The sequence below is a fragment of the Hydra vulgaris genome, chromosome 12, assembly GCF_038396675.1.
Source record: "Hydra vulgaris chromosome 12, alternate assembly HydraT2T_AEP".
Taxonomy (NCBI): Eukaryota; Metazoa; Cnidaria; class Hydrozoa; order Anthoathecata; family Hydridae; genus Hydra; species Hydra vulgaris.
Genome location: NC_088931.1, coordinates 76,695,001 through 76,720,836, shown reverse-complemented (window position 1 = coordinate 76,720,836; position 25,836 = coordinate 76,695,001). Strand labels below are relative to the sequence as shown.

Sequence of the window (25,836 nt, the reverse complement as noted above, 5' to 3'; positions counted from 1 at the left end):
CTATAGGTCCCAGTAAAAAAAGTAGATCCCAGTTAAACAATTCTATAGGTCTTAGTAATTTTGACCATTAATAATGACCTCCTGTCAGGAGGTAAAAGGGGCAAATTTTTAGGGCATTTTGTACCATATTTTAAACAGTTTGTAGGAAGTATTAAAATATTTTTATTTTTTAAATATATTTATGTTTGTAAAACTTATTTAATAAAATGGGCTCTAATCTCAAACAAATCTTTAAAAAGTTTTAAACTTTTAATAAAAAACATAAATTCATAATGATTCATTTCAATTCAATTCAGCAAAGCTAAGTACAAAATGTTTTTCAAAAATTCTTAAAACTCATAAAAGTACATTATATTTTTGATTTACAATTAATACAGTGCAATATTGATTTCACTATTATAATCAGCTTCAGGGGTTGTTATGGAAAATATAGCCTTCTAAATTAGAGTGTGTGGTCACACAACTTATTTGATCATGCATATAACATTTCGTTTTGATAACTAGGCCGCAGCTCTTTGCATGTTTTTATAACTTGAGCATTTTAAAAATGCACTGAAAAAACCTAACTAAACTGAAAAATAAATAAGTAAATACATTAACTAAAAAAAAGTATATAAACCTTAACTAATGAGAAAATAAATAAAAGATAAATTTGAAAAAGTAAATCTATAAAAATAATATATATTCTTTGTAAGCGAGAGGTTCGGAGTTTGACTCCCACCACGTCCCTGGAAGTACCGCGCTCAACTTAGTTTCTCAGCGCAGCTGCCTTGCTCGGCAAGGTTCGTGTTTCGGAGTTATAGAGTTGAGAGAGGGTTGCACCACGAATAACAACTAAAAAATAAAAAAACACAAAAAAATGAGTAGCCTCCTCGACTGTAGTGGTCCCCCTCGGGCCTTGGGGAGGTGAATAATCTAAAAATATATATATATATATATATTTATTTTTTTAACTTTAAAGTGATTTATTTAAAGGAAATCTTAAGTGCCAAGAAAAGTTATGTTAATTTTGTGAACAAACAGAAAAAAAATCTTCAGTTAATTAAAATTACTGAAACAATTTACTTATTGAGATATTAACAAAAAACATATGTTGTTTTATAATTTATATTTCCACTTCTTGTTGTAGTTAAGGCAATTTACAAATAATTTGAATTCTTTTATTTGGAATTAGGGTAATTTCACATCAAATCACCCAAAATTTAGGAAATTTTAAACCATGGGTCCTCAAATTTTTTAAAAACTTCTTTGGCTGATGCATCTTAAAAAGAAAAGTTGACACATAAAATTTCAGCTAAAAATCTTGAGCGGTTGACAAGATAACAATCTGACCCGGTTTTCATAACATTCTGAAAAAACATTTTTCTTAAAAAAACAGGAAATAAAAATGGCAAAACTATGAAAATAAACATATATAATGTTTTTTTGACGCTGAATTCAATAAATGCACTTAAAATGCTGAAATATAAAAGGAACATGCTTAAAAGTTAATAAAACAACTAGTTTCTATAAACCAACTTTGGGGCCCAATATCTCAAAACACCCCCGTTAAATTTTTCTTTTTTTGCTGTTATTTCTTTCAGCTGCTTACAATCTTACTAGGCACAAAAAATCTAACTGGAAAAACAACTGAAACATATGGAACTTCAATTTTAAAGATATATCAAATTTCAATAAATTATTTTAAAAAACTTGCAAGTAGAGTTCTGTAAAATATTAAATTTGGTTTATGGACTCCTTAAAAAAACAAAAACAACTTTGTTATATTTAAGGAAGTCTTAATTATACGATAACTTAGTTATTTGATCTTAATAACTGAAAAAAACATTTTAATCAGTTTTTATATAAAAACAATTGTTTTTATATAAAAACTGATTAAGTGTGATATTGATGTGCATTTGTTTAAAAAAAAATTTTGACAACTATATTTTGTATAAGTTTATAATAACTAGTTTATAAAAAGTTCAGGTATAGAACAGCATTTATTGGTACAATATTATTCAAATTTTAACAAATTAACAATTTGATATAGATTGTATATATATATAAATAAATCTATAAAAAAAATTAACAATATTTATGAGTGTAAAAAATTATACAACAGGAATTCTGAAAAGGTTTGAATTATTTCTATATTAAAATTTTTTTTCTTTTGAACTGAAAATTAAGTAGGAAAGAAGAATTCTCTTTTTTTTAGGAAATACATTCATACTATGTAATTTATTATAAGATGTGTTCTATTGGCTTTATGACATCAGATCCAAGCAAAGGCCAACAAGATGTTATTGAACTTTAAGCAATGAAGAAAAAATAACTATATCATTACGCTGTAACATTGAACTATCAAACTTAATAATGTTATGTTATGTGAAACTTAATAATGTTATGTTATGTGAAAGACATACTACAAAATATTTGAAAATGTATCCTATATGGCAGAAACCATTCCATAAACATACAAAGAAAATCACAAGTAAGTAGAAGTAGAATTTAAATATTTTAATATATATACTTTTTTAATTTGTATTTTCCAAAACATAAACAATGTTTTAAACAATTGTGCAGATAAGCTTTATACAATTCCATTACTTTTAGGAAATCTTAGAGTAGTTACGATAAATGAGTCACAAGTCATGATGAGAAGTAGTTTAAATATTGCTCCTGGGAATAAACTTTGCAAACCTTGTAAGCAAAAGATTGCCAGACAAGCAGATCTTAAGAAAGAGAAGCAAAGTCAGGGTGAACAAGATGAGGATTTTCTAATATCATCATTCAAATCAAAAAGACTGGAGATCAATGAAGAACTTGAAAATTTTAATATATCTCCTCTAAAATCTCATTCAAAGTCATCAAAACATATACTCTCAGAAGGAAAGCGAAAAGTTGCACGCATCAATGAAATGGTAAGTAATGTTACTAGAAAATCTGAAAGTCACTTCAATGTTCCCTCAAAACTGTGTTATGAAACAAATAACATGAAAAAGAAGGCTGAAAACTTTGATGAAATTATGAGCTTGATAAAAGAAAAAATTTTATGTTCTGACAAAAGGACTATTGTTCAACTTTTAACACTGGCACCCCCAAGTTGGTCAATATTAAAAGTACAAAATAACTTTGCAGTTACAGAATACCAAGCAAAAATGGCTAGACAAATTTTTAATAAAAAAGGATCGTTAGCTATCTCTCCGTTGTATAAAGGTAAAGTCTTACACAAAGAAATTGAAGATTCTGTTAAATTTTTTTATGACTTGAGTGATTTATGTAGAACTACGCCTGGAAAAAAAGATTATGTTAGCCTTAAAAAGAACGTCCATAAACAAAAAAACTGCTTTTGTGTAATTTAAAGGAACTATATGTATTTTACAAACAAAACAATCCAGAAATACAAAGAAGTTACTCAAAACTTGCTTCACTTAGACCAAAGTGGTGCATTTTGCCAGGTGCAAGCGGTACACATTCTATTTGTGTTTGTTCTTATCACCAAAATGCTAAATTGCTAGTAGATGCCTTAAATATTAAGTATAAGGATTTACTTTCGAAAACCGTTTGATCAGTAGAAAACAAAGAATGCATGCTTTCACAGTGAGATAATTGTCCTGGTAAAGAACCCCTTACCAAATATTTGTATGAGATTTTTGGAGAATACGAAGATGATTTTGAGATACACTACAAGCTATGGCAAACTACTGATCGTGCAACACTATTGAGTTTAACAGCAGATGTTCCAACATTTGTTGAACTACTAATATCTTGCTTTGAAAAGCTACTAGCTCATTCTTTTATTGCTTGCTCTCAATCACAGTACCTTAACCAACTAAAACAAAATATGGATCAATCAAACATTATCATTATTGGCGACTTTGCTGAAAATTATGCTTTTGTAGTCCAAGATGAAATACAAAGCTATCATTGGAACACCCAACAATGTTCTTTACATCCATTAGTGATATACTATAAAGATGATAAAGGTGTACTGAAACATATTTCTTACTGTTTTATATCAGATGACATTACACATGATGTAACTTACGTGTACAAAATATTTCAATTAATCATACCAATATTAAAAATAAAATTTTTCAATATGTCCATATTACATTTATTCACTGATGGTTGCGTAGGACAGTACAAAAATTGTAAAAGCTTTTACAATCTATGCTAACTAGAGAGCGAATTTGCCATGTCCCACGGAAAGTCACCATGCGATGGGATTGGTGGTACTGTAAACAGATTAACAGCACAAGAAAGTTTAAAACGACCATACAGAAACCAAATTCTCACTTCAGAAGCTATGTATGAATTTTGCATTGAGAAAATCAAGGTTGTTAACTTCATTTACATAAAGGGATTGGACTTACAATTGGAATGTGAAGAGCAAAAAGAAAGGTACACTGGTGTAACAACTCTACCTGGTACTCGTAGCTTTCATCAATTTATTCATCTTGGAGATAACAGAGTTGGGGCAAAGAGGTGTAGTACGGATACTAATTATACAATAATCCACAATCTTAAAAAGAAACAAGATATACTTTAAATTGATACTGTTACATTAGGAAGTTATGTAGCTGTAGTCTATGATGATAAGGGGTGGATCGGCATTGTAACTGAGTGTAGTACGGATACTAATTATACAATAATCCACAATCTTAAAAAGAAACAAGATATACTTCAAATTGATACTGTTACTTTATGAGGTTATGTAGCTGTAGTCTATGATGATAAGTGGTGGATCCGCATTGTAACTGAAACCAACCTAGAAGAAGTTGATGCTAAAGTTAAATTTCTTCACCCAAAAGGTTCATCAATCTATTTTAACTGGCCTGAAAGAGGCGACTACTGTTTTATTCCCAACACCAACATATTGAAAAAACTATCTGTTCTACAAGCTTGCTCTAGTTCCGGTAGAAACTATGTGTTTGAAAATGCTGAAATAGATGAAGTAAAATGGGACCAATATTGTGAACTATTACAAACACAGTCAAAATAACTTACATCTTCGATACCTTTGAAAATCTTGTTTATTCAAGTAACTTTTTAAATTACGATTAACTTATTTTCATTTTATTTACAAATATTGTTTAGGAATTTCTTAAAAAGTAACACATCTTTGAAATTAAAGTTTTATGTTTCAGTTGTTTTTCCAGTTAGATTTTTTTTGCCTAGTAAGATTATAAGCAGCTGAAAATATTACCAGCAAAAAAAAAAAAAAAAAATTTGACGGAGGTGTTTTGAGATATTGGGCCCCAAAGTTGGTTTATAGAAACTAGTTGTTTTATTAACTTTTAAGCATGTTCCTTTTATATTTCAGCATTTTAAGTGCATTTATTGAATTCAGCGTCAAAAAAACATTATATATGTTTATTTTCATAGTTTTGCCATTTTTATTTCCTGTTTTTTTAAGAAAAATGTTTTTTCAGAATGTTATGAAAACCGGGTCATTTTGGGAAACCAGGTCAATATTAAAATTGCAGTATCTTGTCAACCGCTCCACATATTTAGCTGAAGTTTTGCATGCAATATTTTTTTATAGTTAGGAATAATGTGTCAAAATATAACACAAAAAGAAGACACATGGTTCAATGGACTGGGTGATTTGATGCGGAATTACCCATTAGCATGATTTTATCAGCATATTATGTCCCAACAAGAGCTTTAGATGTTATAATTTTTTTTTTGCTTCAGGTTTTTTTAATATTTAAAGAAACTTTTCTTTTTTATATATAATTTTCAAAACCTTTTTACTACCCCTAACAGTGAATCTAAAAAGCACAGTTTTGGAATCTTTAGATCACTTTCGCTTATCGGCATTAACATGAATTTAGTTAAAATCTTTTGAAAAACTGCCTTAACCCAATATAGATCCTAGTTCTAATCGGTTCTAAAGTATATTAACTATATATGGTTATCAAGATACAATACTTCTATTAATTTTCATAAAAATACTAGAATTCCGACCAAGAAAGTGCTTATAATTAAGAAAAATTGCCAATAAACAATCAGAACAGATCATATTATTAAACTACGATGTTCATTTCACCTAAACAATGTATTTATTTAAAATCTTATTCAAATTTGGGCAAGCAATTTTTAATAAAAATAAGAAGTTTTGATCTGGGTTTTATTGCTACAAACATTTATATTTTATGATACCGCAAAATTTATCATTATAATTTTTTTCGACTTTCCATAATTCACAGATCTGATCATTAAACGAAAATATGTTGCAGTCAACAAAAAAATCATTCAGATGCTATAATATTTTAAAATTGTCTTAACTACACCGAGTTAAAAGGTTAATATTAATGCGACGAATCTGCATAGTTTTTTTCTTTGTAAAAATATCTACTTTGAATAATAAATGTACTTACCGCAGTGTTTTTTAAACGATTTACACAATTGAATGGGGTTTTACACAATTAAATGGGGTTTTACACAATTAAATGGGGTTTTACACAATTAAATGGGGGTTTACACAATTAAATGGGGTTTTACACAATTAAATGGGGGTTTTCCTCTTTTATACAAAAATATTTACGCTACTTCAAACATTTTTACCTGGAGACTTTAGACTAAATAAAAATTGTAATTTGTAATAAAAATTGTAAATCGTAACCAGCATTACCATTTTTCTACTTTGTTTTAATTTTATTTCCAATAAAATATTATGTTTTAATTTACTGTGAAATCAAATGTATTTTCACTATTTCTTACTAAATGCAAAAAAATAGAATTTTTGATTTTAGGATTTTATCAGCAGACCCTGTCTTTAACAAATATCAGTATAATGATAATAATGATAAGCTGCGGCGAGAAAATATTAAAATAAGGATTAAATTAGTAACACAAAGTAAATGAGTTTTTTATATATAGCGTAAAAGTATAATTTTTAAATTTACATATCTCATACTTAAAGCATTAATATAATTTTTTTTTTTTTAAATAAAATAAATTAGTTAAACTTTTGAAGCGTTTACTTATTGATTGTCTTATTTTTATTCAGTTATAAAAGTTTGGTTCGTTTTATAAAAGGTTATTTACAAAGCCATTCTTCTACATAAAAATTAACTGCAAAAGAGAAAACCCAAACATAATGTTTGGGTTTTCTACTCGAATTATAACTCGAATTTAAGTTATTTGAAAGTTATAGTTTATAAGTTATACTGAATTTTTTTTTTTGTATTGGCGTCATTTATTAACTGCAACACATGAACACAACTTGTTTCAACACTCTGGAATACTTTAACAGAGTAAGGAAAAAATTGAAGATTTAAATTTATTTAATCCAAACTTATTTATTTAAAAAGTTTAAAACTTTATTATTTTATGTCTACTAAGTGAATAAAATATTAAAAAAATAATCTGTTAAAATGGTTTTAATCCGCAGCCAATATTTAACTAACCATTGTGCCACAAATATATAACTTTTCACCACCTAAAGCACTGACATATATGAAAAATTATTATATTTGAACTGTTAGACACTTTGAAATTAAAAAATTCATTATTTTTATGCTTTTATTTTTTAATTTATTTCATTAAGATTTTTGATTCTCTTTTCAGTTTATGGTTATTCTCTGTAGTCTAGTTTTGTTTTTCACAGCATTTTTAAAACACTAAAACTTACCTATACATATAAAGAGCCATGGCCAAGTCGTCAAAACAAAATATTATATCTGCGGTCAGATAGGATATTAGAGTTATAATTTATATTAAATATTTTTATATTTCTATAAATATTTGTTTTTGTAAATAAAAAATAAAAATATGAAATATAATATTTAATAATTAAATGAAAATAACAAAAGTAGATATAAAAAATACATTTTAAAAGCAAAATATTATATTCAAATATATATAAAACTAGACAAAATAAAAATAGGAAAAAAAAAAAGAGTTAAATAGATGTGTGTGTTAGGGTAATGACTATTTTTACTATCTTTTTTTTTTTTGTAATGCAATTGAAACCCTTTGCATTCCAGGAACAATTGTATGCAGATGACAGTAGCATGATCAATTTATTGAAAAATTAAAAAAGTTCCCCCACCTTTTAATTTAATTTTGTTCACACATTGCACAGTTTGATTATTGGTTTCAATTTAACAATGAATTTTCATATGGACTAACTGCTTTTAAGCAGATTCCATATCGCTTTTAAGCAGATTCCAGTTAGCTGTTTACATTTGGTTATAAGCAAGGCATTTGCAGTTGGTTTATTGTCTGTTTATTGGTTTGGTCTGTAGTTGGTTTTTTTCCTGTTTATTTGCAGTTTATTTTCTTTGTTTTGATCCTAGCTATACAGTGTGAATTTGCTCCAGCAAGTTCATTATATATAATTATTTTATTGTTAAATTATATTATATTTTTAAATGTTTTGGATTGTCTTGTCAATTAAGTGTTAAAAGATGCATTAATCAATAGAAGAGTATTTGACATTCCTAGATCTAACCAAGTTGCTGAATGCGTTGTAAAATTGATGGAGGAACTTTACCCAAAATAGAGATAAATTGAATTTTTGAATCTGAAGTTCATAGCTAATTTTTTGTTAATAAATTTGTTTATTTTATACAGATTACTAAGTTTATATATTTATTTTATACAGATTATACAGTTTATTTTATACAGATTACTGTGTCTTATTTTTTAATAAAAGTTGCTTAGTTGTTACATTACTCTTTCGAATAATGCTAAAAAAAACAACCTTTTTTTTTAGCATTACTTTTACGATTTTTATTTACATATATATTTATAGATATATATTAATATATATATCTACATTTACACACACACACACACACACACACACACACACACACACACACACACACACACACACACACACATAAATGCAGTATTAGATGCACGCTGATGATGTCACACTAAAACAGAAAGCTACAAGGGGCTTTGGTACATACATTTACTATCTCATAGCCTGCTGCTGCATAGGAGTGCTGCTACATTAACAAAGGGTTTGGTATGGGGAAACAATCTTTTTATTCATTATTCTTTGTTTTCTTCTTTTTTTTTTCAAAAATTAAAGCGCATGTTTTTAGATTAAGAATGCAAACATGATATTTTAAAAATTTCGCCGTTAGCTATGTGTTGTTTGTGTAACATGTGTGTAATTTATGTTAATAAACTAAAATGTGCGTTGACAAAACATCCAAACAAAAGTCCAAAAAATCATATCAAATCATGTTAAACTTACTCAAATCTGTAATCATTAGAAATAAACTTTACAGCTTGTTCCCAAGTAGATGAACTGTGAATGTTCTTTAAAAAAAAAAGTTTGACAAAATTTTACCTGAAAAAAATATTAAACTTAACTCAAGTAATATATTTATTTTAGGAGACATTATTGTTTACCTTTTCTCTTAATAAATCTTTAAAAGCTTGTTTGGCTTCTTCTTTTGATGCCCACTGCTTTTTATTTACAGATACAGGTGTTGGACTCTCTTTAATTACATCAGTTTCTTCAACTTCTTTTTCATTTGTTTCTACCTCCTCCTCCTCTTCATCTGTTACTTCTTCTTCACTTGAAGAGCCTTGGTTCTCACTTATAAAAAACAAAACAAATTTTTTTGACTAATATCTATATGCACAAAAAACAAAATACAATAATATAAAATATACCAAAAATATATAACATTTTAAGAGAAACTTACGCAAGCTGTTTTTTTTCATTCTCTAAGTTATCTAAATAGAAAAAAGTTGTTAAATTATTTTCTAAAATCGTAGTAACCTTTAATACAATAGGTAGACAATAGGGTAAACATTGAGTGGAGATTAATACACATCAGGGCTTGTTTTAAAATGTTATGGTGTACCATTACACATACAAAACGTACATAGGCATAAGCAATTTTGGTTTAACTAAAAATATATTTGTTTTGTAATATTTAAACAAACTCAAAATATCTTTAGAGTGGTTTGAAAAATGTTTTTTAAAACCATTCACCATTTAACAAAAATTTAAATGACATTTATGTAGAATATATTCATTACTTATAAACAAAATAAAGTAAAATTTAAAAATTATAAAGTTAGCTTTATTATTAAAATAATTGAAATAACCAACAGAAAATTTTTTGTTTGTTGATTGTTTCAAATTAATAAGCAAAACAAAAAAAAAATCAATAAAAAAAGTATTAAAAAGAATATTTGTAACACAGCACAAATACTTTTTTAAATTAGTTTAGTTTTATGGTTCATCTTGATGACATAAGTAAACTTCAGCAACAACTATGAAGCTACAGAAATATAAATTATTTAAAGTCTAATGGTTTTTCGCTGCTTAATCATGTTAAAATCGTTTGAGTAAATACAAAAATAAATAAGGTTAAACATATTTTTTAAAAACCATCAAAATAACAACCTAAATGAATCATCTTTTGTATTTACACATATATAAATGCATATACATAAATAAGCATTTCTAAACAGTTATTAACAGCTGGGTCAGAGAGACAACTATTGCATACCTAATCAATAAAAATTTGCTACCCACAAGATACTGTTGATGTTGCTATATTGATGAATGGCAACACTCCCTACTGAGTCATCTAATTTTTGGATTATCATTCATCTTTTTGGATTATCATTCATCTTTTCGGATTTTCATTCACAAAGTTTTCATGGAAACCAAATATACAAACCACTTGGATAAAAACATTTAAATTTTGTCTGATCTTTTGGAAAAAATGACTTAAACATGTTTAGGACTAAAATACTTTACAAAAATAAATAAAAGTACCATCATTTTTAAAACATTAAGCTCTTCTTATGTAATTCTGTAATAATGGTTTTCCATGAACCAATCTTGTATTTTTATGAAAAACAAAACATCTTTCTGGAGTACAATCAGCTGGCAATCTTTTAGATGATTTCAATAAGACTGTTGTAATTTCTTACTCATTTTATTTATTTTATCATTGTAGTATGCAGAACAATAAAAATCTCAAACTGCAACTAGATATAAGTTCAACATACAAGCCATTAATGGCAACCACTATTATTTGGCTCAAACCATAAGGCTCAAGGACCATATAAATGCAATTCACCAACTACAACCATTACCTTATTGTAAAGATTTATTAGGTTGGGACAATTTACTAATTTATTGTCTTGAGTTCTAATTACAAATGATTAGAAAAGAAAGAGTTAGTTTATATTTAATACTTTTTAAATTGTAATATTTAACTTAGTTATCTAATAGTACAAAAAAACATTCCATAATGTATTTACATAATTGAGTTATTTTTTTAATTCTCATTTTGCTACAACTTATATTGCAGAAGTCTAAAAAGATTAATGTCCATTAAAAAACAAAAACAAACACTATGATGTAAAATTCAAATAAGCTAATGCTTTAAGCATTTTTTACTTTAAAATAAGGGTTTTACATATATAATATATATATATATATATATATATATATATATATATATATATATATATATATATATATATATATATATATATATATATATATCAGGCTTGGCAAGGCGTGTGAAAACAAGCCTGTTTATGACCACACAAATAATATTTTGTTTTGGCAATTTGACCACAGTTTTTAACATTTAAAAAAATGCGCAGAATAAAATTATTCTTAATTACGTTAAAAATAATTAACTTAGACACGTGTATCTTTACTAACATTTTTATGATAGCAAAACGCTTTTAAATGAAGTAACTAATAATTTTAGTTAAAGTATCAATCAAAGTTGTATAAATTTTTATTTATACTATTTAATTATACAAGATTTTTTAATAATAAATGTAATTAAAACAAAATTATTAAATTTTATAAGCAATACTTTAAACAATGATTGTCTCTTATAATAAACTCTATATAAGAATCATTAATGTTAATACTCTCAAAAAAAAAAGATTTTTTTGAGAACAAAAAAAAAGACAAACTTACTTGAAAGCCGTTTGAATTAAAGAACTTTGATCTTTACTTATGTTTTTATAATATTGAAATGCATTTAAATAAAGTAAAAAATCACTGCTATTTATTTTTTGAATAAAGTATTAATGAATAATATGTAAATTTATATATATATATTTATATAATTATGCATTTTTTATTATGTCTTTAAATAAAAAAAGTATATCAACTTATTAAAGAAATGATCTAATAATTTTTTCTTTTATTTACGCTACTGCGATGAATTGTTAAGAATCTAATATTAACTTTTAAATGTGCATATTTATTAAATAAATTTTGTGTAACAGTTTAAGTTTCTTTATAATTAAGATAATTTTTTCAGCGCATTTATAAAATGTATATAAATTTTCAAAACATCTTAACAGACGTGTTCAAGTTTTTAAAATCAAATAGTACTTGGTCATATTATGGCAAGAAATCGCACGCCTTCCTGGTCAAGCCTGATATATATATATATATATATATATATATATATATATATATATATATATATATATATAAGAAACAATGAAAAAAAAAATTATAATTCAAAATATTTTGTTCAATTAATAAGGGTAATAAATTAGGTACTTGATTTGGTAAGAATAATGAATAAGGGTATTTGATTTGATAAGGGTGATAAATAAGGGTATTTGATTTTGAGTTTAAAAAAATCTTTTTCTATTTACTAAAATCTAAAATAGAAATTTATTTATAAAATGATTTATGTTTTGAATTTTATTATATTGCTTCATTTGAGATCCAACATGACATATTCTTGAAAATGTTAGAGACCTGTTTGATATTTAAGGGTCTTGGGGCACCTCTAAAAAATTTTTTTTATACAATTATTTTTTAAATCAACTATTATTTTATTATATAGAACATATTTAGGGGGGTGTAAACAGAAATTTTCATAAAAGTTTGTTTTTAATTTTTTTTCTTTTTAAATATATATATATATATATATATATATATATATATATATATATATATATATATATATATACATACACACACACACACATACAGGCTTGGTCAGGAAGCAGGTGCAACCTCACTCGATATCTGACCAAAAATTTAACAGGAAGCAACTACTAAAAAAATTAACTAAAAAAAGAAACAAATAAAAAACGAAGAAAAAATAGAAGAATAAATTATTAAAATAAATTTTTTTATAAAATTAAGCAACACTTATAAAAAGTAACAACTTACTATTAATGATCATTTAGTAAAAAAACCAATGTTCTTCAATTAATCAAAGAGTATAATATGATTCTTTATTTAAGTATTTATGTTTTATTTCAACAAGATTCTAATAAAACTAACGGTGTTGAATTATATAATAAATAAAAAAGTAAACATTTTTTATAACTATTTTATGTTTTACATAGTTTGCAAAGTTTGAAATATTTTAAACAAACTTTAAGGTAAACAAAAGAAATAATTAAATTGTTGCGTTACTATAAAAATATTATAAGGATCTTTTCTTTTAGCAGTGTTTTCAAAAAAATTAACTTCCGCAATGCGCCAGACCATTGAAACAGTGGTCTATAATGATCACTATCTAAACTGCAGACTAACTATACATTTAATAACTTTATATTTTACTTAATTCCATGGGTTTATTATACTATATTAGATATTATAAATTAATATATAAAAGCCAAATTACATTTTAAGTAAATTGTGATTTTATTTTGTCTTATGCAAACTAGAAGCACATTTTTATTACATCAAATTATTAAGAAGCAAACTTTTATGGTTCAACTAAAAAGGTAAAATATATTTATGAAGAGGAAGCGGAACTGCTTTACAATACCGCTGATGATATTTAGTGAGCGGGGTTTTTAACATATTTGTATATTTGTGTACTGTATGGACCACTGGCACGAAGCTGGTTGACTGTAAGTCACTTTATGTAAATGTATGTTTATGTTTTGTTCGACCCTCTGGCATGGGTTTCATTCTAGGTTTTATACGATATTTCAGCAATTGCGATGGTGCGGAATTCAAAAATGTGTTTAATTAACCTAACATCCCTGTTGGCGCAGTAATTGATATGTTGGCTGTATTTTCCATCAGTAGATGTCACAAGGCCGAGATCTTTTTCTGAATCCGAGCCTTCAACTCGAATATATATAAGTATTTATATAGTTTTTAATAAAACTTTATAAACTTAAACTTATATAGCTTAATAAAGTTAAAAATTTTCTTTTTATAAACCATCAATATAATATCATCGCCTAATTTAAAAGCGCTTTGCTAATATAAAAACATTTGATTAAAAGAGATTTGAGACTCTAAAATATGATTACTTTCAAAATTTGAGAGATTTCGGATGAAGAATAGCTTGCGAATTTAATTTCTAAGATTTGTAGGATTACGCGAAAAAACACCTTAAAAAGAGTTAAACGCAAAAATTGGCGTTTTAAATATGTTTATTTTTAAATGTGTTTTTAATTTTATTTGTATTGCTGAATGATTTAATTTTGTAATTATTTATAATAATTATGCTAAATTTATAACAACTTGTTAACTATTTGAAGATTTAAACTTTTATTCTTACATTTACATAGAATATCAAAATAAACATTATTTTCATAACTTAAAACATTTTGAACATGGATATATACTTTTTGGAAAACATTTTCAATTAAAAAATATCATAATACCCTTTTGAAATATATGGCCTTAAAAACTAGAATATAGTTTAAATATATTCTAATTTTTAAGGCCAATTTTCACTGCTTTTTTTGTTTGTTTGTTGATAATAAGTAAAAATTAATAAGGTTTGGGTGGGTAAGAAAATTGTTCTAAAATTAATAAATGCCCCCCCCCTTTATTAGGGACTCGAGAGTAGGATTTGAAAACCTAAGTTTCTTATCTTGCTGTCATTATCTTTTAGCATAACATAAACAATATTTTCAGGTTTTAGACACAATGCATTGTTTTTACCGTTTTTTTTTAACGATATGTTTAATATCATCGAAGGGGAGATTATTTATTCTAGTAATTTTAATTCATTCTAGTTTTTTTTAAAGAAACGGTTGGTTGATTGTCTTTAGTATAGAAACAGAGAAGGCAAATAGCTAGAGTTAATTACCTTGCATGGTTAAAAGGGCCAATTTTATAGGCAACCCATTTATCAGAAACTTTATCAAAGCCTATTCCTTTGCAATATTCAAATAAAAGTCTTTAATCCCAACTATAGTCTATTAGTATTTCTTCTGGAATATATCCATCTACAATTGGGTTTTCAATAAGTTCAAACAAAACTTGATTTCTATCCTGAATATTTTCAGCACATCTTTTGTCAAGTAGACCACTGAAGCTTCTTGGCCCAGTTGCGCCACCATCAAGTTTTACAAAAAGAGCTTGTAACTAAAGTTTGTTTTGATGTAAGGCGCATCCAATTAGATGTAGTTTTCTTTTTAAAAACTCTTCTAGTTTTACAACTTAGCCAATTGGTCTTATTGGTCCAGTATTATCAATAACAGCTTGTATACTTTCCAAACTGTTATGTTCTTGTAAAACACTGAACGCTTTGGTAGCAAAAACTAAGCCTGTAGCACCAGTGACAGGAATCGATTTTTTATCTTCATAAGTAAATGTAAGGTGATATTAAGGTTTAATGCATTTCTTTAGTACTTTTTCTTGAGTGGGGTGAGGTGAGTTAATTACTTTACTTGTTTTAGTTATCTGATCGAGGTTGCTATCAACCCCAAGACAAATTAACAGTTTTTTTTTGTTCCGAGTCCACATCTTCACTAACGATTTTTACTTTTGACTTGGCCGATCTAAATTGCATTTGTTAATCAAAATATCTTTTATATCAACATCATTTTTCAGAAGATGTTTTATGTCATGTAGTAAAGCATTTGCAAGGACTGCATCTGTTTGACAAACACTCGTTTCTGACTAGTTCCATTGCAAATCTTGGAAGTTTAACTATATTGTATTTTCTAATAGGATTGTTTATTGGTTTCCACTCACCTTCATCCTGAAAAAAGTTAATAAAATAAAATGCTTTTTGTTTCATTTACTATAAATATTTCATGTATTAATAAAATATTTACCTCCATATTGTTTAAACCACTTGTTTCTTCAATTAAGTTTCTGTGTAATATGAGGGATTCATCTTCATCAACTAGCTTATGAGATGTTTTCTGTCGTTCTTGATCAAGTCTTTGAATCCTATTGACAAATAATCTATCAACGGAAGAAAGTCGATATGCACCTTTTGGACCAATTTTTTTCCTCTGATCACGAAGATAAGCTCTGTCTTATCTTCGTGGTACTTTATTACTTTGAGAACAAAGGCATACAATATGTTCAATACACAATTTTCTTTATTACATAAAACTTTTCTGTCACTACAGGAAAAAACATCTAATGAACAGGCACACGCAGAAATATCAAAAAGTTTGTCCAAGTTTGCATCAGGATTTCTTATAGTGCTTGCTTTTTCGTGCTTGCGATTAATATCCTTAACAAGTACGAGAAGATCTTTAACTTTCCTATTAATAGATTTGTCAATTATAAGAGGTAAACTTGGGTTTACTGTTTCCCAAATTGATTTTATATTATTGCCAATTTGCTGAGTCACTAATACGATATCTGCATTTGGATTTATTTGAATAAGATAGTAATAGTACTGAATAACCTGCCTAAAAGTGCTTGGATCTGTCATTGATAACTCACATGGGCCACCACAATATTTTTTTTCACTTTTAATCTGTGTAATTGTAGCCTTAACTTTTGGTATTTTTGTAGAATTATTATATATGTAGATATATAAACCATTATATATACGTTTATATAAACCATTATATGTTTATATATATATATATATATATATATATATATATATATATATATATATATAAACCATATTAAATATTAATCACTTAGAGTCATGGGCAACGTCGTGACTTTTTAGTGGGGCTAAAAACACCAAAAAAACCTACAATATCACAACTTACTATTAAAAACCTGATTAGTTAAAAAATAAAGAAACAAAACCCTTTTTGAAAAAATTTGGGGGCCATGGCCCCCTCAAAAATTGGGTAAAACCATTAGTTCCTTCGAAAAGTTCTATATTTTAATCTACTTCAGAAGTTGCAAAACAAAACTTATGTAATATAAACAGGTAAAAATATTACTCTAAATATAATAATCAAAAGTAATTACCTTGATATTAAACAATTTCTTTAATTTGCAATTTTATTTTTGAACCTACTTTTAAATACTTTTAAATATTTGATTTTAAAACCAACTTTTAAATACAAACAAGATACAATACTTTTAAATAAAAACAAGAATTTTTAAATACAAAAAAGATTTGCAAAATTTAAATGCGTGTAAACGATTTAACGAAAATGAATTGACTTCTTAAAAAAATTGCGCTTTTTAAAAAATCATCTATTGGTTACTTTTACAATTCAAAACAAGATATTTTAAAATGAGATTACTAAATAAAATATTTCAACGTTTGAAATTAACAATCTAACAAAACTAATCCAAAATTAAGACTTGAAATGTAAATCCCCAAGCCATTTTTAAACCAGGATACTTGAAATTTGGCAATACCTCATTTTTAATTTAAGATCGATTTTGAATTTTTAACTAAAAATTCAAAATCGACCTACCCTTATATATATATATATATATATATATATATATATATATATATATATATATATATATATATATATATATATATATATATATACACACACACACATAAACATATATATATACATATATATACACACACATATATATATATATTTATATACATATATATATATATATATATATATATATATATATATATATATATATATATATATATATATATATATATATATATATATATATATATATATATATATTAGGGTGTCCCAAAAAACAACATTTTTGAAAATAATCTGTTCCCACCCCCTAAATGTGTTCTATCTAATACAAAAACGCTATGTTTACAATTTTTTGGAATAAAAAATATTTTAAGGGGTCCCTAATATTTTCAAAAAAAAGTTTTTCAAAATTATGTCAACCTGGTACTCAAATGAAGCAAAATTATATAAAAATTTCAAAAATAATATTCATTTTAGAAAAATTTAACTTGTCAAAATTATCATAAAAAAATATTTTTTTATTTTTTGTTAAAAAACGTAATTTTTTATGTAATAAAAACAAAAATAACAGTTTTTTCAAAACAAATATTATTTTTGAAATTTTTATAAATTTCTTTTAAATGCGCTGGCATTAAATTTTAAACGGAGAAGACTGATATATATATACAGTACTGTGAATAAGTTTTAGACCACTAGTATAATTAGATGTATTTACAATTTTTTTCCTATGTAACTTTTTTAAAGCGTACTTAAGTTTAATAATATTTAAGGAAAGTTGAAAGAATATATTATTTTGAATAAATAAACAAAATTAATGAGGAAACATGAGGGATTTGTTTATTTATTAAAACGATGTGTCATAACAACTACATCCAAAACAGGATATTCGAAGAATGCTGTAACAGAAATCAGAGAAACTGGCTCCCTTGAAGATAGAAAGAAAAGTGGTAGACCTCCTAAGCTAACAAAAGATAACAAATATTTAAAAACCCTATCTTGAAGAAATACAAAAAAAGCATCAACCGAGCTGGCAAAAGACATTAACACAGCAACTGGGGAAAATGTCAGGTCTTCTTTTGTTTGACGGCACCTACTTAAATCGGGATTGAGAGTGTGTTGCAAATCGAAAACCATTATTACGGTGTGGCAATAAAGAAAAACGACATAAATATTCAAAACAACACAAAGATTGGGCCCAGGAAATGTTTAACAGGGTTCTGTACACTGATGAGTCCAAATTCGAAATTTTGGAACGAAAAGACGCCAATAGGGGGGCGACTCACCAGGGAACATTATGTGGATATCCTAAAACACCATGCTGTATCATCCGGAATGAGACTAATAGGTCATAATTTTAATCTGCAGCAGGACAATGACCCAAAACATTGTTCCAGAGTGGCAAAAAATTATTTAAATGAAATGGTAGAGAAAGGAGTACTGAAATTGATGACCTGGCCTCCCCAGAGTCCAGTTTTGAATATAATTGAGCATATTTGGGATTACCTGGACAGAAAGAAGGTCGAACATGCTCCCTAAAATGCTGAAGAATATTTTGAAGTACTTCAAAGAGAATGACACAACATACCCCAGGATTTTATAACTAACTTGTATGAATCTATTCCCCGGCGAATATTGGCTGGGATTGAGGCAAAAGGAGGATAGTAAATATTAGGAGTTTTTTATAAAGTTTGACATTTAAAAGTTTGTAATTGCTCTATATTGTGTGAAATACATGTGTTTTAATAAGTTTATAATTTAGAACTACTAACTTAAATATTAGAGAATTCTTTGATTCTCCGGATTTTTTGAAAAAATATAAGTGGTCTAAAACTTATTCACAGTACCGTATATATGTATCAGTCTTCTCCGTTTGAAACTTAATGCCAACACACAAAAAAGGGCTGGCAGGATGGCCATTTTTAAGTAAGCTTGCACGATATAAAAAATTCTTTTTTTCCTGCTATTTAAATTAAAATAAAAATAGCAAAAATATTGCTTTGAATAAATACTAGTTAAAATAATTTAAAAAAACTGGTAAATAAAAGCATTATCATTACCTTTTTTTTATAAAAGTTGAACAAATGAACAAAAAAGTTGTTGCTTTTATTTTTTTGGCAAGCGCTTTCTTATGCGCTCCCCAAAGTATTTGCGGGCGCATGGGCGAGCGTGAAAGCGCTGGCTAAACAGAGAAGACTGATATATATAAATATATATATATATACACATATATATATAAATATATATAAATATATATATATATATATATATATATATATATATATATATAAATATATATATATATATATATATATATATATATATATATATATATATATATATATATATATATATATATATATATATATATATATATATATATATATATATACACACACACACACACCTTGGTAAGGTAAGTATAGAAAGGGAAAAATAAAAGCAGAAAATAAAATATTAAAAGCCTGCATACCTTTTAATTTTTGCAACTCTTCTGGTATTGTCCATTTGGATTCTTTTGTTTCAGTATTATGAAAGTATGGTCTACCAGAATCACTTTTATATTCTTTCCATGAGCATGCATCAATGGCTTTCTATATAATAAAGTAACAAATATAAAACTGATCTTTAAAAATAAGGACTGCAACTTAAATTCTTTAATTGAAAACTATATCTAGTTACTATGGTTTTTGCATTTATTTGATAAAAAATTAAATGTAAGTTATATTGACTTAAAATTCTATCCTGAAAATGCATAATAATCAATAGAGTCCAAATACCAGCTTAAACTCTTTAACATTTTTAAATTTTATAGAAACTCTTATAATTCAACAGCTAACTCCTCTTCAAATTTTTTAAAAACACCTTTTGAACTTAAAATTTTTCTGGCTAAGAAGAAGAGAAGGTATATATTTAAACTCTTTTTTATAAAATGATTTCCAAAATAATCAAACCCACACCTGACCTAAACATACTTAGTTTTCCAAATAGATTTGAATTCATCAAACAAGTAAAAAAAACATAAAAAATATTCATTAAATCCTTAAAGGGATTCCCAAGTGCTGAGGCAAGTTATGTTTATTTTGTAAATTAACATTAGAAAGTAAGTATTAAGTATATTAAAATTACCAAAATAAATTATTTATTGAAATATTAACCAAAAATCATGTTGTTTTGCCATTATACTTCTGGTCGAGAGGTTTATATTAACTTCATGAACTTCTCTTGTAAAAATATCATTTTAAAAAATCTGTTGTAAAAATATCAGGTTTGAATAATGTTTACCACAGAGTTTACACAATTAAATTGGGTTTTCCCTTTTTTCTTAAAAAAAATTTTATGCTACATAAAGCATTCAACTGAAGACTTTTGACAAAATAATGTTTTGATTAAACAAAGAATATCATTTTTCTACTTTGTTATCATTTACCTGAAAATCAAATTTCAATTTTAAAATTTTATTAGCAAAACTTGTTTTCAACAAACATAAGAATAATTTTTAAATTGACATATATTTATAGCACTAAAATAATATTAGTTTTTTTTTTTAAATAAATATAAGTTAGACTTTTAAACCATTAGTTATTGATCATATTATTTTTATTTGATTATTATATGTTTTATAAAAAGGTTATAAAGACATTCTGCTTCATAAAAATTGATAGCAAAAGGGAAAACACAAATATAACATAACATTTATAACTCGATTTTAAGAACTATTAACAACAATAATGCATTAATCAGACCAGTTTTTTTTTTTTAATTTAAAAATTGAAGTGTTGGAACTTGATATCTTGATAATTTGTTTTGGCAAGTCTAATTAACATGAAACTTATTTTTTAAGGATTATTTATAACATGAACACAACTTGCCTTGGCACTTGGGGATCACTTTCAGTTTCGGAAACAATATCAAAAACCTTTTATCTTTTTTTTATGCCCCTTTTATACCAATACACTTTAATGAATTTAAAAATTAAAAAGTTAAACTAATAAAAGCAACATGGAAAAAACCATAATGTAAAACAAAAATATAGAAAATCAATAACCTCTGCTTCTGTTTTTAACTCGTCAGGTTTAGTCCACAGTGATGTTTTTGTTTCTGCATTAAAATAATATGTGCGACCATCAGGGGCAGAATGCTCTGTCCATGCTTTCTTTGGTTTCTATAAAAGAAAATATTTTGTTAAGGCCTCAAAAATAAATTTTTTAGCTTTAAATGCAAAAAATTGTATTGAATTTGCTAAAGTTTAAATAAATACAGGGTTGGCATTAAAAAACCCGCTTAAAAAAACCCAATAAAACCCGGGCAATCTGGGTTTTATTGAGTTTTTTAAAAGATATTTTATAATTTTATGAACATAACAAACATTAACATCATAACTATTATATTATTAACTAAATTAATAACTATTATTATTAAATTATTATTTACTATTATTATTAATTAAACTATTATAACTAACAATAACAGCTACCAGAGTAGATTTACTAATATTTGAATCATTATTTGGAAATACATTACCACAATTTTTATTCAAACACTTTTATAGATTGCAATTTTTTCTTATCTTTAATATTAACCACCTCCCAAGGATAAGAAGGCCACTACAGTTGAGGAGGCTACCTTATTGTGGTCAAAACCACAATAAAATCAAATTAAATCCATTAATACTGAAATTATTTTAATTAAATGAAGTGAATCTTTTGGGATTAAATGTACCATCCTTATATTTCTGGATTTATTTAGTTGAGTTATAATTAAATGTTTTTAATGCTATAACATTTGTGTGGTAAAAAAGTTTTAATTGTTTTCAATCAGAAGTCTTAAATTATTATAATTCTTAAATATCAATCAAGAAAAGGCACTAGCAGGTCTATTTATTCTAGAAAAAAAATAGCCTATTCATTCTAGGGAAAAAATTTGGGCAGGGGTACCCCCTGTCCCAGAGAAATTTAGCGAAAATATTGCTAAAAATTGGCGGTTTTTCACGAAAAAAACAATATTAGACATAAAAAATGTAAACAAAAAAGTCTTCAATTTTTAATTGTGTACCTTTTTTTTTGTGTTTCGAAAACGAATAGCTTCTGACTAGAGATAAAAATAATTGACTAATATCTAATATGTTTCCCTAATTCTGTAACGCTGTAATTACTTATTAGTGGTCAATAATAATAATGAAAATTACCTATTTTCAGGTTATCAGTTTAGACGTAATTTTAAACAAATCAAAAAATTTACTTCACAATGTTTATTTATTAAATATAAATAATATAACTATTTATTAAATATAAATAAAATAATTATTTATTAAATATAAATAATATAAGTTATATATTTGTATGATTTTGAATGTATGAAAAATTCTAAATTACTTTTTACACAATTATTATATTAATGATCACAAAATAAATAAAAACTCTTATATGTAAATGGTTGCTAAAAACAGGTGTCATGGGCACTCCTGAATTTAATATTTATTAATTATGCATAATATATATACTCCTTCTGCCTCCCAAGTTCTACTTAAATCCTTCAGATTCTCAAGTTCTACAAGAATTACTAAAATTTATAATTCATTGAGTTAGTTGATTAATAAGTAATAACAACCTAATGTCTAAAACCTTGCTATTGGATTTTAATAATAGCCTGATGATTAACATTGCGGTAAGGCCTTGTTTTAAATAAAAAAATGCTTAATGCATTAGCTTAACGCAATATTTGATGTCATAAAATTCACTTTATTTTTTCATTTTTTAAATTTATTATTATTACTAAAAGAAAATGTTTCTTTTCTTTGCTTTTTTTTTTAATATTGAATAATTAAATTTAATATTGCATTTTTACAAAATATTTGATACTAACAAATTTCTTTCTTTCCTTGACATTTGCATAAATTTAAAATATGTTATATTTTTGAATTTTTAAAATAATTATTTATTAAATTTCTAATTGCAGCTTTGCAACTACAAATGTTATTTTATTTTAAAAAACTAGTAACAAATAAAAAATTACATTAATTTATTAACTTTATTTATTAAGAGCTTATTAGATAAAGACAAGCATTACACTTATCTCATTCAATAAAGCCATTTGATAAACATTTTTATCTTATTACACCCTTCCTAATTATATGAGGACCCAAAGAAAAGTTTAATAATTTTGATATTAGATTTTTTAAATTCTAATTTGAGGCCTTAAAAACTTTAATGACATTGTAACTAAATTGAATCATTCAAAAAAAGCAATTTTAAGTTAAAATTCAGAAAAAAATTAATTAACAAACCTTCTTTTTTTTCTTCTTTTTAGGTTTTTCTTCTTCCTTTTCTTTTTCAGCTTCCTTTCTTGCTAATTCTTTTTTTTTTGATTCTTTTTTGGATGACATCGGAGAGGGCATAATAACTGGAGGCAAAACAGGAGGTATACCCATTGACATAATTGGTGGCATGCCTAAACAAATTCAATAGTGAAAATAAAATAGTAAATTATAAAAAATATTTACACACACCACTCTTTCATCCAATTATACTGTTGATGTGATTATCATATACAATATATATATATATATATATATATATATATATATATATATATATATATATATATATATATATATATATATATATATATATATATATATATATATATATATATATGTTTCCGGACACTTGGATTTTGTTTTATTTTTTAATTAAAACTCCCATAATTATTTCAAAAAAATTCTTAAATCATATTTATTTTATAAAAGATACATATAGTTACTATTTAAGAAAAAAAATAAAAGAAAAAAAATACTAACAACACTATTATTATTAAACTGTCTTTTCGTCAAAAAATAACCCACGAGTTTTTATCACTTTTTTTGCGATCTGTGGCATCCTATTTATTTTACTACTATTATTTTGGGTGTAATTGATAACCAGGATTCTTCTAATATCTGCCACAGGTGCTCTTTGGATGTTGGGCATTTTTGTCTGACCTTTCTGTCCAATTCTTCCCACAGTAACTCTATTGGGTTCAAATCTGGTGATTAGGCTGGCCAGGTCATTGTTTTGAGGACACCATTATCCTCTTGTTCCTTTATGTAGTTCTTACATAATTTTGAGGTGTGTTTAGGGTCATTGTCCTGCATAAAAACAAAACTACGACCAATAGTTCTTAAGCCAGAAGGTATAGCATTGTTTTCTAGAATTGTTTTATATTGTTCTTTTTTCATAATACCCTCAATTTTAACTAGGTCACCAACACCAGCTAAAGAAAAACATCCCCATACCATAACTGACCCACCAACATGCTTGATTGTCGGCACTAAACACTCTGGGATCATTTTTTCTTTTGTTGTTCTTCTGATGTAAATTCTACGCCTTTGCCCAAACAGTTCAAATTTGGACTCGTCGGTCCATAGTACTTTTCCCCAGTCTCCTTCTGTCCAATTTTGGTGGTCTATAGCCCATTGTAACCTTTTCTTTTTATTTCCAATCCGTAGCAACAGTTTCCTGACCGCTATACGGCCAGAAAGTCCTGCTTGTCTAAGACGTCGTTTCGTAGTGGTTAATGAAATAGATTTTGAATGACTCCTATTAAAGCCTGAAGTTATTTCCGGGGCCGTAAGTCTTCGATTCCTTTTACTCATCAATATTATACTATTATCTTCTGCTTTTGTTGTTTTCCGTGGTCTACCAGATCTTTTTTTGTCTTCAAAAATGCCTGTTTCTTTCCATCGTTTGATGGTATCTTGTACAGTACTTCTGGCAACTTTTAATTTTTTGCAAATTTTACGAACTGAATAACTTCCTTTATGTAATGTAATTATTTCAGAACGTTTTGCAACCATTAAAGAAAGTTTCTTACCCATATTTTTAGTTAAATAGTCGAATTATAAAATTTTAAAATTTTTTTCAAGATTTTTTAATGTAACCATCATTAATACCAAATGAAAACTAAACAAAACTAAATATTCTTAATCATTTTAGTCGGCTATCATTATATTATAAATATTTACTTCATGTTTCAACAAATAAATAACTTTAACAAGACCAAACTCTTAAGAGTAATGTAACGCTATATATCAAGTTAAAATAAACAATTAAAAAAAAAAAACTTACTTATTTAAGTTTGAGGTCAGTAATACCCAATTACTGACCTCAAACTTACATAAACACTTAAAATTAGTAAGTTTAAGTATTAAAAATTAATTTTATTGGTTAATTTAATGATACAGGATAGATTTTAGCTTTTTATATAAAAATATCAAGTGTCCGAAAACATTTGGCC

The 25,836-nt window shown here is 26.0% G+C and overlaps 1 protein-coding gene across 4 annotated transcripts in view; it reads right to left on the bottom strand.

Annotated features, from left to right (window-relative positions):
* The window catches only part of LOC100202599 (pre-mRNA-processing factor 40 homolog B), a 70,969-nt gene that overhangs the window by 23,748 nt on the left and 21,385 nt on the right, over positions 1-25,836 (bottom strand). For all 4 annotated transcript variants that reach the window (XM_065814504.1, XM_065814502.1, XM_065814505.1 and 1 more), the window contains exons 4-9: positions 23,849-24,012; positions 21,611-21,727; positions 20,036-20,156; positions 9,663-9,693; positions 9,364-9,553; positions 9,206-9,270 (exon numbers count right to left, since the gene is read on the bottom strand). In XM_065814504.1, the coding sequence (XP_065670576.1) occupies positions 9,206-9,270; positions 9,364-9,553; positions 9,663-9,693; positions 20,036-20,156; positions 21,611-21,727; positions 23,849-24,012 (688 nt within the window). The remainder of the gene's footprint in view (positions 1-9,205; positions 9,271-9,363; positions 9,554-9,662; positions 9,694-20,035; positions 20,157-21,610; positions 21,728-23,848; positions 24,013-25,836) is intronic.